Source organism: Talpa occidentalis, unplaced genomic scaffold (genome assembly GCF_014898055.3).
Source record: "Talpa occidentalis isolate TD23 unplaced genomic scaffold, MPIMG_talOcc4v2.1 talOcc4.7, whole genome shotgun sequence".
In the NCBI taxonomy this organism is placed as follows: Eukaryota; Metazoa; Chordata; class Mammalia; order Eulipotyphla; family Talpidae; genus Talpa; species Talpa occidentalis.
Genome location: NW_023605083.1, coordinates 134,501,198 through 134,513,763, shown reverse-complemented (window position 1 = coordinate 134,513,763; position 12,566 = coordinate 134,501,198). Strand labels below are relative to the sequence as shown.

The following is a 12,566-nucleotide window of genomic DNA, read 5'->3' as shown; positions in this document are numbered from 1 at the left end:
CAAACGCAGGGGAGTGTGTGAGCCCAAGACACAGCTGCTGTCGGCCAGCGTCTGGGCAGGAAGAGCCAAGAGCACCGTGCTCGCAGTGAGGGCATGTCATGGAGACCACCTTCCCCGCCTCTCATGCCAACCCCCTGCGCATGTGTAAACAAGGAAGAACCGAGAAGCAACACTTTCCCCGGGCCACAGGCGTCTCCCTAGCTCAGAGCAGAGAGCCCCTCAGGGGTCTCATGCACAGACTCAGTGCAGCTCAGCTGCAGACTCTGCCTCCACCAGATACAACCTGGCCTTGCTGCCCCTCCCTACCCTGCTGGCTCACTGTGACAAGCATGGCGTGACAGCCAGTTCGGCTGGAGCAAGGCTGCCTGCCAACCTGGCATCGGGCACCAGCCCTCAGCCCGGCCCAACTCCAGGTCAGAAAACCTTATCCGTCCAGAGACAGGCCATGCTTGTGTGGGGCCTTGCGGGTGATGGTCTCTGCCATCACTGCCCCACCAGGGTGAGACGCAGCCGCAGATAAGACGTGAGCGAGCGCACTGGCCAGCGAAGCTGTGCACGCATGGATCTGAATCTTCCATGCTCGTTATGTGTCATATATGTTCTTCTTCCGGTTTTTCCCAATCATTTGAAAATGCAAAACCATCTTCAGCTCATAGGCCGCGGAGACACCACCCTGGCCATGTGCCCAAGCCTAGACCGGCACAGAGGCAAAGCCGAGGCCCAGCAAGGTCGAGGCCAGGATAAGACCTCCCTGCACTGTCCCCCCTGGTCTCACCGGCCCTCTGAGCTGTGCCTCTCACTGTCTGACAGGCAGGCCCCACCAGGGCCAGAAGTCAAGGGCAGACCCCCCAGGCGGCTCCAGGGCACTGAGCGTGGGGAGGGGGCAGTAGGGTGGGGGTGGGGAGTTGTTCACAGCTGTCATTCAGACAAACCTTACCAGTTCTTGTTCCAAAGGACCTGTCCCCAGGTAGAGGGAGGCCATCACAACCCGCCTCTTGGCTACTCTTATCTGGCCCTGAAAGAGGGAACAATTCAAAATTCACAATCATGTTCCAGTTCACCAACAAATTAGGTACAAGGCACTCCTACATCTCCACCAATTCATATTTAAGGCCCAAAAGGTGCACGGTAACCTACGAATAAGGACCCACGGTTCTGAGATACTCAGCCTAAAATAAAAGCAAAGCAGGAGCTGCCAGACCACAGGGCCCGACAGAGCAGCTGAGGAGCAAGTGTGGGCCACATCCAGTGCCTGAAGGCCGCCGCGCGCACCCCAGGAGCAGAACGCACCCTGACGTGTGCAGATGCGGGGCTCCAGAACACAGTCCCCGCTGCCAAGGCTGTCCCTGACGGCAGAGAGGGGGCGGGGTGGGCGGCGTGAGTCTCAGTCTCAGCGGGGCTGCTGCTGAATGCAGACAGGCAGGCTGGGGACACGCGGCAGATGATGCCTCCCCGGGCCTCTCCAACCCTGGCCGCTGACCCCTTCTGCAGGTCCGCCTAAGTGGCCCACCCAGGGGAGGGGCCAGGGCAGAGAGAAGGTGAAGTTCTAGCAGGACACAGGGAGAGGGAGGCACGCACGACAGACTCCTGGACACGCCACACCACTGGGGAGAGGCTTCTAAGCGAGAAAGAAACAGAGGAATTTCCCGAGCTCTTTCCTGCCTTGTCATGACTGACCACGGTAGATGCTCGTGGGGCAGGGGACTGTGAAGAAACAAAAGCAAGCAGCGAAGGGGCTTGCTGAGGGGGCAGGGACTGTCCACCGCCCCTGGTGTGGCCTCAGCGCACGGCAGCCCGGGCACGAGGCAGAAGCCAGCACGGCCCTCCTCAGGGAGAACACAGCCCTTCGGCGGGACTGGCAAACCTCCCAGTGTGGGCTCAGGAGAGAAGGAGAGGGGGCGGGGCTTCTCCCTGGCCTTCCAAGAGCCGCCCTTCCAGGGCGGGGGTCTGCACAGCTGGGAAGCCTGCACACACTCAGCCTCCTCCCAACACCGTGTGCGCCAGGCGGAGAGCACCCGGCGGGAGCGTCAATAACCCCCAGACAAGGACACGGGGGCCAGACAGCGGCGCGGGACGTGGGAGTGAGGGGCACACACAGTCACACGCTCCAGGATCGCATCTGGAACGCGCCAGCCAGAACTTAGGCCGAGCGTGGACCCACAGAGCAGAGGTGCAAACCCCAGTCAGGAGAGCCGCAGCAGAGAAGCCACCACTGCGCAGCCCGGCCCCCCCCAGCTCTGCCGCCCTCACGTGAACCCAGGGAGTTGGTGCTAATAAAGGTTAGTTAGCACCGAATGACTTCACCCCAATTAGCAGCTGGCCTGGAGCAACCAGACCCGGCACGAACACCTGGCCAACGCCTGGGCCACATGTTGAAAACTGCAGCCCCAACACATCTCTGCTTGGAGGATGTGCCTCAGGACTACGAGGCCGAGAACCCGCTGCCCGGGCCCCTGCGGTGGGGAGTGCTCTCGCCACCCCGTGGCCGCGGGGTCTGCCCTTCCTCGGTGTGACGTCTACCGAGACGACTCTCGCGTGTTCTGGAGCGGTGCCCAGGCGGGGAGCCGACATGCCCTGACCAGAGCAAGCTCCATCCTTCTGGACATCCTCAGCAGGGCATGCCCTCCCTGACCTCCCTCCAAGCAACCACATCTTCAACACCACAGCCGTCAACCTGCCTCAAAAAGAAAATCTAGGGGCCTCCCCTGGTGGCGCAGTGGTTGAGCGCTGGGTTGTGAGGCTGCAGCTCGATCTGCAGCGCCAGCTCGATCCCTGGCCACCAGCGAGGGTCCCACAAAAAAAAAAAAAAAAAAAAAAAAAAAATCTAGGGCCTCCCTGGTGACGCAAGGGTTAAGATGTCACCTATGAAGCTGTCCGCAGCCTCTGCAGCACGAGTTCGATCCCCGGCCGGCCAGGAAGCAACCCCCATGGCGCAGCAGACCTCTCCTGTCTCCCCACAGCTCCCCTCAGCAGTGGATTTCAGTGGATCTGCCTGCTCTGCTCCCCACTCTGTCTCTGGTGAATCCTCTCACCCCCGCATCTCTGGCCTATACCCAAGCTCCTGTATGCATAAATAATAAATAAATCTTAAAAAAAAAAAAGAAGAAGAAAATCTAGTACCCGCCGCGTCCCTGCCGTTCTGTCCTGGTGACGACAGCATGCAGCTCCTGACAGTGCACCAGCCATAGCGGCGGGGGTGAGGGGAACAGTCATCAAAGCTTCCAGAACAGCAGGCACCTCTGCCCAGGACTTGCCCAGTCCTATGCCTCCAACCCTCTAACCCCAACACCCGCTCCTCCCCGTTTGACATGACTTACCTTCATGAGCTCAAAAAACTCTGCAGGAGAAGAAAGCACCCTCACGTGTGAACTGGACACCCCAAACTCCGGAACCAGGTTTCGGATCCACTGGAACCGGTGCATGCCCTCGGGGCACAGGCAGCAAGGTGGGGAGGTGACCTGGGGGACCGTGGGGGACAGCAGGGGCGCCAACAGCAGCCATGGTGACCTGGTCAGAGACACAAAGACACACAGGGTTATGCTTCTCAACATTCCCTCAGAGGGCTCTCTCGGCTCCTGGGGAACAGGAGGGTTTCGGGGGGGCCAATTTCAGATTCAAGACCATGTTCAGTAAGTCCAAGTCAAACCCTGCAGACGGGTTTTCCCTCAGCACTACTAGCTGAGCAACGTGAGACATGCTAAGGCCTGCGGTGACCCTGACCCTGGATCTGTTCCAAACAGCATGTGGGGAGCAGCTGCAGCCACTCACCATCACTGCTGCCGTGCCAGGTGCTGCACCCCAACAGCGCCCGCCGACAGCCACCTAAGAGTGTTAGGAAGAGGGCAAGCCGCGTGTAAGTCTCATGACCATCACAATGTGCCTGATGAGATATACAGGGAAGTTTCCAGAAAAATAAAACATTCTCTAATGCTGTGATACAGAGAGTAAAGCCGGAGCAGGGAACCGCATCAGCACCAGGAGGTGCTGGTGTGACCAGGCCCACCCCTGCGCCACTGGACACCCCCTCAGGTCACTCCACACAGCCACCCACGGCGGCCCAGCAACTGCACCCCCAACTCCAGCAAAGAGCAGCAGGAACCCCTCTTCAGTGCATGACAGACTAGCACCGCCTGATCGGGACTCCGGGGAGGGCACTTAGACACCCCAGGGCCTGAGGGCCACAGCCAGGAAGATGACCTCATCAGCTGGCCCACGACACGTGCGGATCCTCCCGGGCTCTAGGCGTCCTCCCGCGCCAGGCAGCCCGGCTGCGCTTCCGGCAAGCCCGCGGGCAGCACGACCCCGACCCGAGTCAAGGGCGGAGGGACCGGCTCTGGGTCCTGGAAGGTCAGGGACTCGCCTCGGGCGCCCCAGGGCAGGTGGGAAGCTGCCGGCCACCCGAGGTGGGGTCTCCCTCCCTGGCACCCGTGGGCGGCGTTCCTGTGACTTCCGGGTCCCCAGCTGCGGCTGACGGGAGGCCCCGTGTGGAAAGGAGAGGGTGCCGCCTCGCCCCCCAGCCGGAGGCGCACGCCTGCCGCGCTCACGCCGGCCTCCCGGAGGACAGGGACGCCGCTGCCGTGCCAAGGACGGGGAGTCACACGAAGCCCGTCAAGCCGCAGCCCCACGGGGGCCTGAAGCCGGCTGCTCGCGACCAGGCGCGGCCGGGGTGAGGTGGCAGCCCGAGCACGCAGCGGCGAGCTCTCTCCGCCCCCAGCTCCCCCCCAGGCCTCAGGAGAAAGAACCGGGCCCCCCGCGCCACCGACAGGCCGAGGCTCACGTCAGCTCCCGGAAGGCGCGTGAGGAAACGCCTCCCTGGCACACGGCGCCCAGCAGAGGGCAAGCCCGCCAGGCCTCCATCCCCGCCACGGCGTGGGCACCCACGACGCGCTGCGGAGGGAACAGGAAGAGCCAGGCCCGGTCCAGGTGCCCCGGGACGCCCCACAGCCGCGGAGAACAGCACCCGAGAGGGGGCCGGGCGCGGTGACGAGGGCGAGAGAAGGAGCACGCGCCTCTGGGAACAGGGGTGGCCTGGCCCGCCTGTTCCGTCTCCGACCCGGGCAGGACTCAGGCCAAGGGGGGCGGGGGTCCAGCAGGGAGGGGAGAAGATGCCAAAAGCAGAAGCACCCACGAAGCCCAGGGCGGTCTCGGGGGCGGGGCCCCCGTCACCCCGCGCTCCCGGGAGAGGGGCACCTGGGCGGGCCCCATCCCCGCCGGGCAGCTCTCCCTGGGAACGGTCCGCCGGGGCTCGGTCCAAGTCTTGGCGCGGGCTTTCCTGCTCCGTCTGTGTCCTGACAGGGCTGCTTCTGTCGGAGGGGAAGGCGCCAGGGAGCCAGTTAGGTCTCGGGGATCCTGGGGAAGGAGCCCGAGCCCCAGGCGGCCGCGTCTCTGTGGGGCCTGGGAACAAGCGCCCCACGCGGCCCCATGCGACAGCACGGCTGGCCACGCGTGACCTCACGCCGGGGGCTCCCGCCGTGCTTCCGGGGAGCCTGCTCAGGGCGCCATTCTTCCCCTCTCCCTGCAGGCGGAACCCCAGGGGAGGGAGTTCCCGCTTCCCACCCCAAAGGCCTGGGACTCCTCCCGGAAAGCTCTCTCCCCGGGCCAGCAGCGGCCTGTGCCCAGCCCCGGGGTGACCCCTGCACGCAGCTGCCCTCCTCCTCCTCCACCTCCTCCGGGAGGGCCCCTGAGATGCACGCGCTGGCTGGCAAGCAGGCCCCAGACCCGTGGAGGCAGGCGGTGGGGGGGTCCCCACCGCCCAGGAAACTAAACCCCCCTCGGCCCTGGGCTCTGGGTCAGCGCCATCTCGAGCGAGGGGCGCAGGCCATGGCGGCCGCCTCCGGCCCCGTCGGGGAGGTGGAGGGGAGACTCAGGCCAGAGCAGGGCACCCGGGACCCCAGCAAGCACAGCCCCTGGGGGCAGACCTCGCCGCTGGCAGGGGCCGCGACAAGTGGCCGTCCTCAGCCGGCGACTCCAGAGGCAAGTGGGAGGGGCACCCAGCGGAGCCGGCAGCCAACTCCCTGTACCGGGGAGTGGGCTGGGCATGAACACTGAGGACGCCCGCCCGGGGGCCCGTCCCGCCACAGAGAGCGGGGTGACCGGACGAGCAGTGAGTATGGAGTGGGGTGCAGCGGGCAGGGGAGGGGAGCGTCTTCCCACCGTCTCTAAGGGGACCGCACGTGTGACTGAGGAGAGCGGGCTCTGCCGTGCTGGTCCCCGAGCTCCTGCACCCTGGGCGGGGACCAGCGGGCCGGTGGGCCGGAGCCAGCCCTGCCAGCCTGAGCGTGGGAACGGGGCTCGGAGACCCGGCGAGCAGGCGGCTGCGAGAGGCTGCGGCGGCGCAGACTTAAAAGGCAGCAGGAACACAGGAGAAGGGGGTACGTGTGGGGGGCAGATGCCATCCACCTGCCACGATGAAGCTGTGCTCCCCTGCCCGCTGCCCACACGGGGCTGGGGCGCCCCGGGGGGGAGGCAGCAGAGGCGGGCACCTCCGCGGCCCTCCACCTCCCCACCTGCTCACGGGACACAGGGCTGCCGGCACTTGTGACACTCGTCACCGAGGGCCAGTTTCTTGGGGCCTCCCCACACCAGCGCACGCGTGGCTCCCAAGGAGGGATCCAGCAATGCTGAGGGCGCCTCCAGCACCCACAACCCGCCAGGCCCGGGCCTGACCGCGAGCCCCACGGGATGCACGGGGGGGCCTCCCGCCCCGCGGGCCCGGAACCAGGGCGCAGGGTCCCGGGGCTCCTGGAACCGGGCAGTGAGATTCGCGGGACACGCGCTGTGGCCTGGAGCCCACCAACGTGTGCAGAATGACGGCAGAAGGTTTTAGAAGAAACCGCGCTCGCTCGCTGCATGGTTTTCAGAACTACGGTGCAAGAAAACCCCTTCGGCGCCGCCCCACGCGCATTTCAGCGTAGAAACGTGAAGCCGAGGAACAGTCACAACACTTCCTGGGAAGGACTCGCGGCGACTTGCAGGGGCCGCGTTTCCTGCAGCTGCGGGGCGCGCCCTGACTAACGGGGAGCGGAGCTGGGGGGGGGGGGGGACGGACGAGCGTCAGTTCCCGGAGGTGGCTGCAGCCCTCGGCCCCGGCCCGCCCCCCACCCCGCCCCGCCAGCCAGGGGGCTCGCCTCATGCCAGCCCGAGGACGGCAGCAGCGTGGAAGGACCGGAGCCCAAAAAGACAGAAGGACCCACAGGCTCCGCCGGCACCTCCAGGCCCGAGCACCACTCCCCGTCCTGCGATCCAGAGGCCCCAGCCCGACGCCCAGCAGCCGGAATCGACGCGGACACTTGGAATCACACGTTGCCAAGAGGCGTCACCATGAGCCGGCTAAGCCGGGCCGGCTCTGCCAGGGGACAGCACACAACCCACCCACCAGCCGACCGGCCGCCTAGCCCGCAGCGACGTGCGGGGCCTGGGGCGATCCTGACTTGGGGAGGCCAGAGTCCACGCAGCCCGCCGCTGTCGTCCCCCGCGACCTTGGTTCTGAGGCACGCGGGGAACTGGGCTCGGGTCCAAGGTCTTCACTTCCCACCAGCTGCCCCAGAGACCCAGACAGGGCTCGGCTGCGCTCTCCTGGGTCAGGACCCGGGTCCCAGCACCAGCACGGAGTTCAAAGTCACTGCGGGCTTTGGTAGAAGCCCCTGCCGGCTGACAGGAGGGCATAAACAAAGACTTTAATGCACATCAGCACAAACTGAAAATAATTAAAAACAAAAACGGGGGCAGAGAAAAAGCATTTCTTGACACGCCCCAAGCTGAAGACTGGGACACCGTGGCACACACATGGCCAGGCCCCGGCCCAGACAGGTCCACTCCCTGCACCTGGGGGCGCGGCCCATCCACCGCTGCTCAGCTCTCCACGGGCCGCCAACTCCCACGCACAGGCCCGACTCCCCCACCATCATCCCCCTGCTTACTCCCTGCTCTAGTGACGTGTGTGCCACAACCCAAGAGGTCAGCCACAGCAGGCGCATCACCACCCCCCAGCAACCCCCATCAAAACAAACTCTCCTCCAACCATCCCCTACCCACCCCACTATCCCTGACGTCATATCAGCACCACCAGTTCAAGCCAAGACCAGAGCCCAAGACACTGTATGTGGAATCGCAAGGCCTGGCTCCCTGGGTCTCCAGCTGGAAGACTAGCTTGCCCCTAGCTCCTCCCTCCCCCGCCCCCAGCCAGCTCCGGGCAAGGGCTTGAGTGCCTGGGGGACCTCAGAACCGCCTTCTGCTACAGTCCTCGGCCTACAACCCTCAGCCGTGCTTTTAGGCCACCGGCCCCCTTCTGCACCTAGCTGACTCCTACACCCCCCTCCAAAGCACAGGCCCCAGATCACCACCCCAGGACGCCTGGTGTGACCTCCAGGGGTGCCCCATGGTGCTGCCTAGGCCCCTACCTTACTTCACTAGAACTGCTGGTTTATGGGTCTGAGCTTCATGAAGGTGAGGGCGTGTCTCTTCCTGGGCACCAAGCACAGCACAACGTGCCCCACACATGCACGTTGATTAGAGAAAGAGCCAGCAGCCCATGAAGAGGAGGCAGACGCCGCAGGACAGCAAGCAGCAGTATTTCTAGATCACCATTTAGATGCTGGATGGCGTTCTCTGTCACTACGGTTCTTTTTTTAAAAAAAGATTTATTTATTTATGCATACAAGAGCTGGGGTACAGGCCAGAGGTGTGTGTGTGTGTGGGGGTGAGAGGACTCACCAGAGACAGAGTGGGGATCAGAACAGGCAGACTGACTGAAATACACTGCTGAGGGGAGCGGCGGGGAGACAGGAGAGGTCTGCTGCGCCATGTGGGTAGCCGGGGATCGAACTCGTGCTGCAGTAGGTGCGGATTGCTTCAGTGTGCTGACGCTTAACCCTTTGCGCCACCAGGGAGGCCCGCTATGGCTGTTTCTACACCTAAAAGGAAACCACTGCAGGAAAAGAATGGTCCCCTCCCACCGCTGCCTGAGCTAGGCATGTGGACTCCCCACCACTCCATCAGGTGAGTCAGCGGCAAGCCAGAGGCACACTAATTTAAGTTCATGACTACACAGCACTGTTATCAATGAATCAATGATCCGAGTTACAAGAAACCACATCATTAAGGGAAGGAGGACTTGGGAGACTGAACAATGGAGAAGAGACGGACGTGAGCAGTCAGCAGCCAAGAGCGACCTGAAGGCCAAAGAATGACTGCGAGCCCAGTAAGGCAAGGCAAGGGCCAGAAACCCACCTGCCGGGTGGAGGTGAGTTACGAATGACTGGTCTCTTAGAGAGGCATTGACAAATGTGTCTTTCTCCTCTTTCCTGACAGGCTGCAATTTCCCCCTTGTTTGACAGGTTTATCTTTACTGCCGGTCTCCCAGAGGAGCATCCTGCATTCCAAGGAAGAGAAAGCTAAACACCAGCTATGAAGAGAAACAAGCTGGAGCCCGACCCCTCCCGCTCCCCTGGGGAGACCCTCGCCCATCTGCACTTTCTTCCCTTTTGTATAAACACCCTGCCCTCTGCCCAAGAGCAGGACGGCTGCCTTTCAGACATGAGCCTGCGGCCCTCCTCATGCGACGACAATTAAACCACTTTCCTTTTCCTCAAACTCTGTTTCCTTTATCAGCTGAGGGAAACTGAGGCTGGCGTTCGGTAACAGAGGCGGCCCACGCTCTCCTCCTGGGTCCCAGCAGACACATTATTTCCAAGGACGACAAAACACAAACGTCTGATGTCTGTGTCCGATTTACCTGAGTTTCTGACTTAACGGTTGACTCAGAGAAAACAACTCTCTCAGCCTAATGACGAAATAAGGAGCCATGGGGCCTCCCTGGTAGCAAAAGCGGTCAAGCCTCAGCACTATGAAGCTGTCCCGGCCTCTGCAGCACGGGTTCAACCCACAGGACACAGCAGACCTCACCTGTCTCCCCGCTGCTCCCCTCAGCAGTGGATTTCAGTAGATCCGCCTGTTTTGCTCCCCACTCTGTCTCTGGTGAGTCCTCTCACCCCCCTCCGCCCCCACCTCTGGCCTGCACCCCAGCTCTTGTATGCATAAATACACAAATCTTGAAAGAGAGAAAGAGCGCGAGCCTCACTGACCCTCTTCACAGCACGCACACTGCGAAGTCCATCTAGCCCACCCCCACTGCTGCGGTGCCCGCTGCCCCAGCCCCCAAAGCGCCCGAGAGATGTTTTTGTTTGAGGATTTGTGCAGATTGCCTCAACATCCTTCAGTAATTAATTCTACTGCTAAACAATGATTAATAAGGAAGTGTTTTTCGTGCCGTTTAAACACATCAAGGGAAATGACGAATCCACCTAAACATCTCATCTCTGAGAACATTTTTTTGAAACTTTTAACCGAATTTCTCAGGGCTCTGACGCCAGGATGCAGAAGTCACCTGACTTCCCAGGCCACCGCGGGCCGGAGCTGGTCTCTGCCGAGCACCGATTACAGCAAGTGGAGAGGCCGCGCTTCCCCTCCCTCCCGCCCTCCCCCCGCCCCTGTGAAACTGAGCTCTTCTGATCAGCAGGCTTCCAGGAGTTCCGTCCAGCCCTCACTCTAGCACTTCAAAGTTCCCCTAAACACACTTGAACACGGGCTGCAAATCTCCCACCCTGACGCGACCTGAAGCGGCTCCGCCCACCGCCGGACTCGGCACCGCGGCCAGATGCCGCAGGAGGGCCGCGAGGGCAGCTCACGCGGGCCGCGAATGACACCTAGGATGACACCTAGGATGACACCTAGGATGACGGCCAACGCACCACAGGCCGCCGCCATCCAGAGCTGCGCCTCAAGCCACTACCACGAAAACCAGCCAAAGTTTCCTTCTTTAGAAAGGAAGCACTTGAGAAAGCCCTTCATGGTAACACCCGCGCCAGCAGCGGCCTCCTGGCCGGCGAGCGCCCGGCCCGTGTTTACTCTGAGGCCGCCGCCGCCGCTTGCACAACCCACTTCAGCGCTTCTCAGCCCGGCCCCTCCGGGGAGCCGGCGGGGGGTTCGAGCGCCGCCTCCTCCCGGCTGAGGGGGTGGGGCGGGCCGGCCTCGGGGTTGCCTCACAGCCCCGGGCGCGGGGGGCCGGCGCGCCCCCGGGGCTGACTCCCGGCGGCCTCGCGCCCCGCTGCCCGGGAGCACGCGGGGCCCCCCGAACGCGGACGGGCCCGGGCCCCCGGCGGCCCGGCCCTCGCGCCCGGCCCGCACTCGCGCCGCCGCCCCCCGCCGGCGCGGCCGGCCGGCCCCGGGGCAGCGGGCCGGGCGGGCCGGGCGCGGGGGCCGCTCGCTCACCTCCTGCGCCGGCGGTCCCGGTTCCTGCCCAGGCGGTCGGACAGGCGCCCCAGGAGCGCGGCCAGGCCGGGGCGGCCCGGCAGGAGGCCCAGCAGCCGCCGCCAGAACACCGGCCCCGCCGCCGCCGCCGCCGCCATGGAGACTCGCCGCTTCCGCTTCCGGCGCGCGAGAACTTTATTGACACGGCGGCGCGCGGACACGGCGGCGCGCGAGAACTTTATTGACACGGCGGCGCGCGGACACGGCGGCGCGCGAGAACTTTATTGACACGGCGGCGCGCGGACACGGCGGCGCGCACGCTCGGGGCGCCCGGCCGCGGCCTCGGGGTCCGCGGGGGCGCGCGCACGCCCGGGTGGCGGGGACCCCCGGCCCGGCTCGCGGCGGCGCGGGGGGCCGGGGGCGTGGCGGGGAGCCTCGTGGGGGGCCGGGCTCTCCCGCCCCCGCAGCGGACTCGGCGGCGCGGGCGCCCCCCGAGGCGTGGGGGAGCCCTGGCGGGCCCCGGCTCGGAGGAACCCCGCCGACCGAGCGGACCCCCGTCACCGCGCAGCCCCCCGCCCCGTCGCCGCGCAGCCCCGCACCCCCAAATACCCAGGCTGCCGCACGCCCTGGGAACGCGGCCCTCCGCGGGGGAGCGCGCTGAGGGAGCTCACCCAGGGCTGCAAGGCGGCTTGTGGCCAGTTTGAAAAGGAAATTTTGCAACGTCCTGAGCGGCAGGGGAGGGGTCCCACTGTCCCCCGCCTCCCGTAGCCCGTGCCCCAAACCCGCACCCCGTAACCTGCAAGCCCAGCGCCCCGCCGGGGACTGAGGCCGGACACCCCGGAGGGCATCAGGCCCGCAGGCCCCGGGGTGTTGTGAGGGTGGGAGGAAGTGGACACGCTGGACGCCAAACCGCCCGGTTCGCGGCCGCTGAATAATCCCGAGGAAGTCGTGACACACGCCCTTCCAGAAACCCGGCTCATCCCCCGGTGCCGGGACATCAGAAGTGTGGAAACACTCCGCCGCGGGGGAGCCGGGCAAGCGAGCAAGGGCACACCACCCGGGGGGAGGACACGATCCATTAAAAAAGTGATGTTCTGGGGGGGTGTTTAATGCCATTCAGTGTAAAGTCCACATTCCCACAGAGGGGATAGAGTTTATCTCCTGTTGTTAAAAATTACAGAGAGAGCGTGTGCACAGGCAGAGTAAGCACACACGAGTGTTAACATGGGTTACTCGGCGCTCTTCGACGATTGTCCCACGTGTTTACAACCAGTGAGGATTTCAGATGAATTTTGAATTTTTCTTTAAGCTTCGACAAC

At 64.1% G+C, this 12,566-nt stretch overlaps 1 protein-coding gene across 2 annotated transcripts in view; it reads right to left on the bottom strand.

The window, feature by feature from the left end:
* The window catches only part of PGS1 (phosphatidylglycerophosphate synthase 1), a 32,120-nt gene extending 20,698 nt beyond the window's left edge, over positions 1-11,422 (bottom strand). For both annotated transcript variants that reach the window (XR_008549745.1, XM_037494953.2), the window contains exons 1-3: positions 11,269-11,422; positions 3,318-3,507; positions 938-1,015 (exon numbers count right to left, since the gene is read on the bottom strand). Coding sequence is in view for 1 of the 2 variants with exons in the window: in XM_037494953.2 (XP_037350850.2) it covers positions 938-1,015; positions 3,318-3,507; positions 11,269-11,405 (405 nt within the window). In the remaining variant the exon portion in view is untranslated. The remainder of the gene's footprint in view (positions 1-937; positions 1,016-3,317; positions 3,508-11,268) is intronic.
* Positions 11,423-12,566: the final 1,144 nt, after the last annotated feature.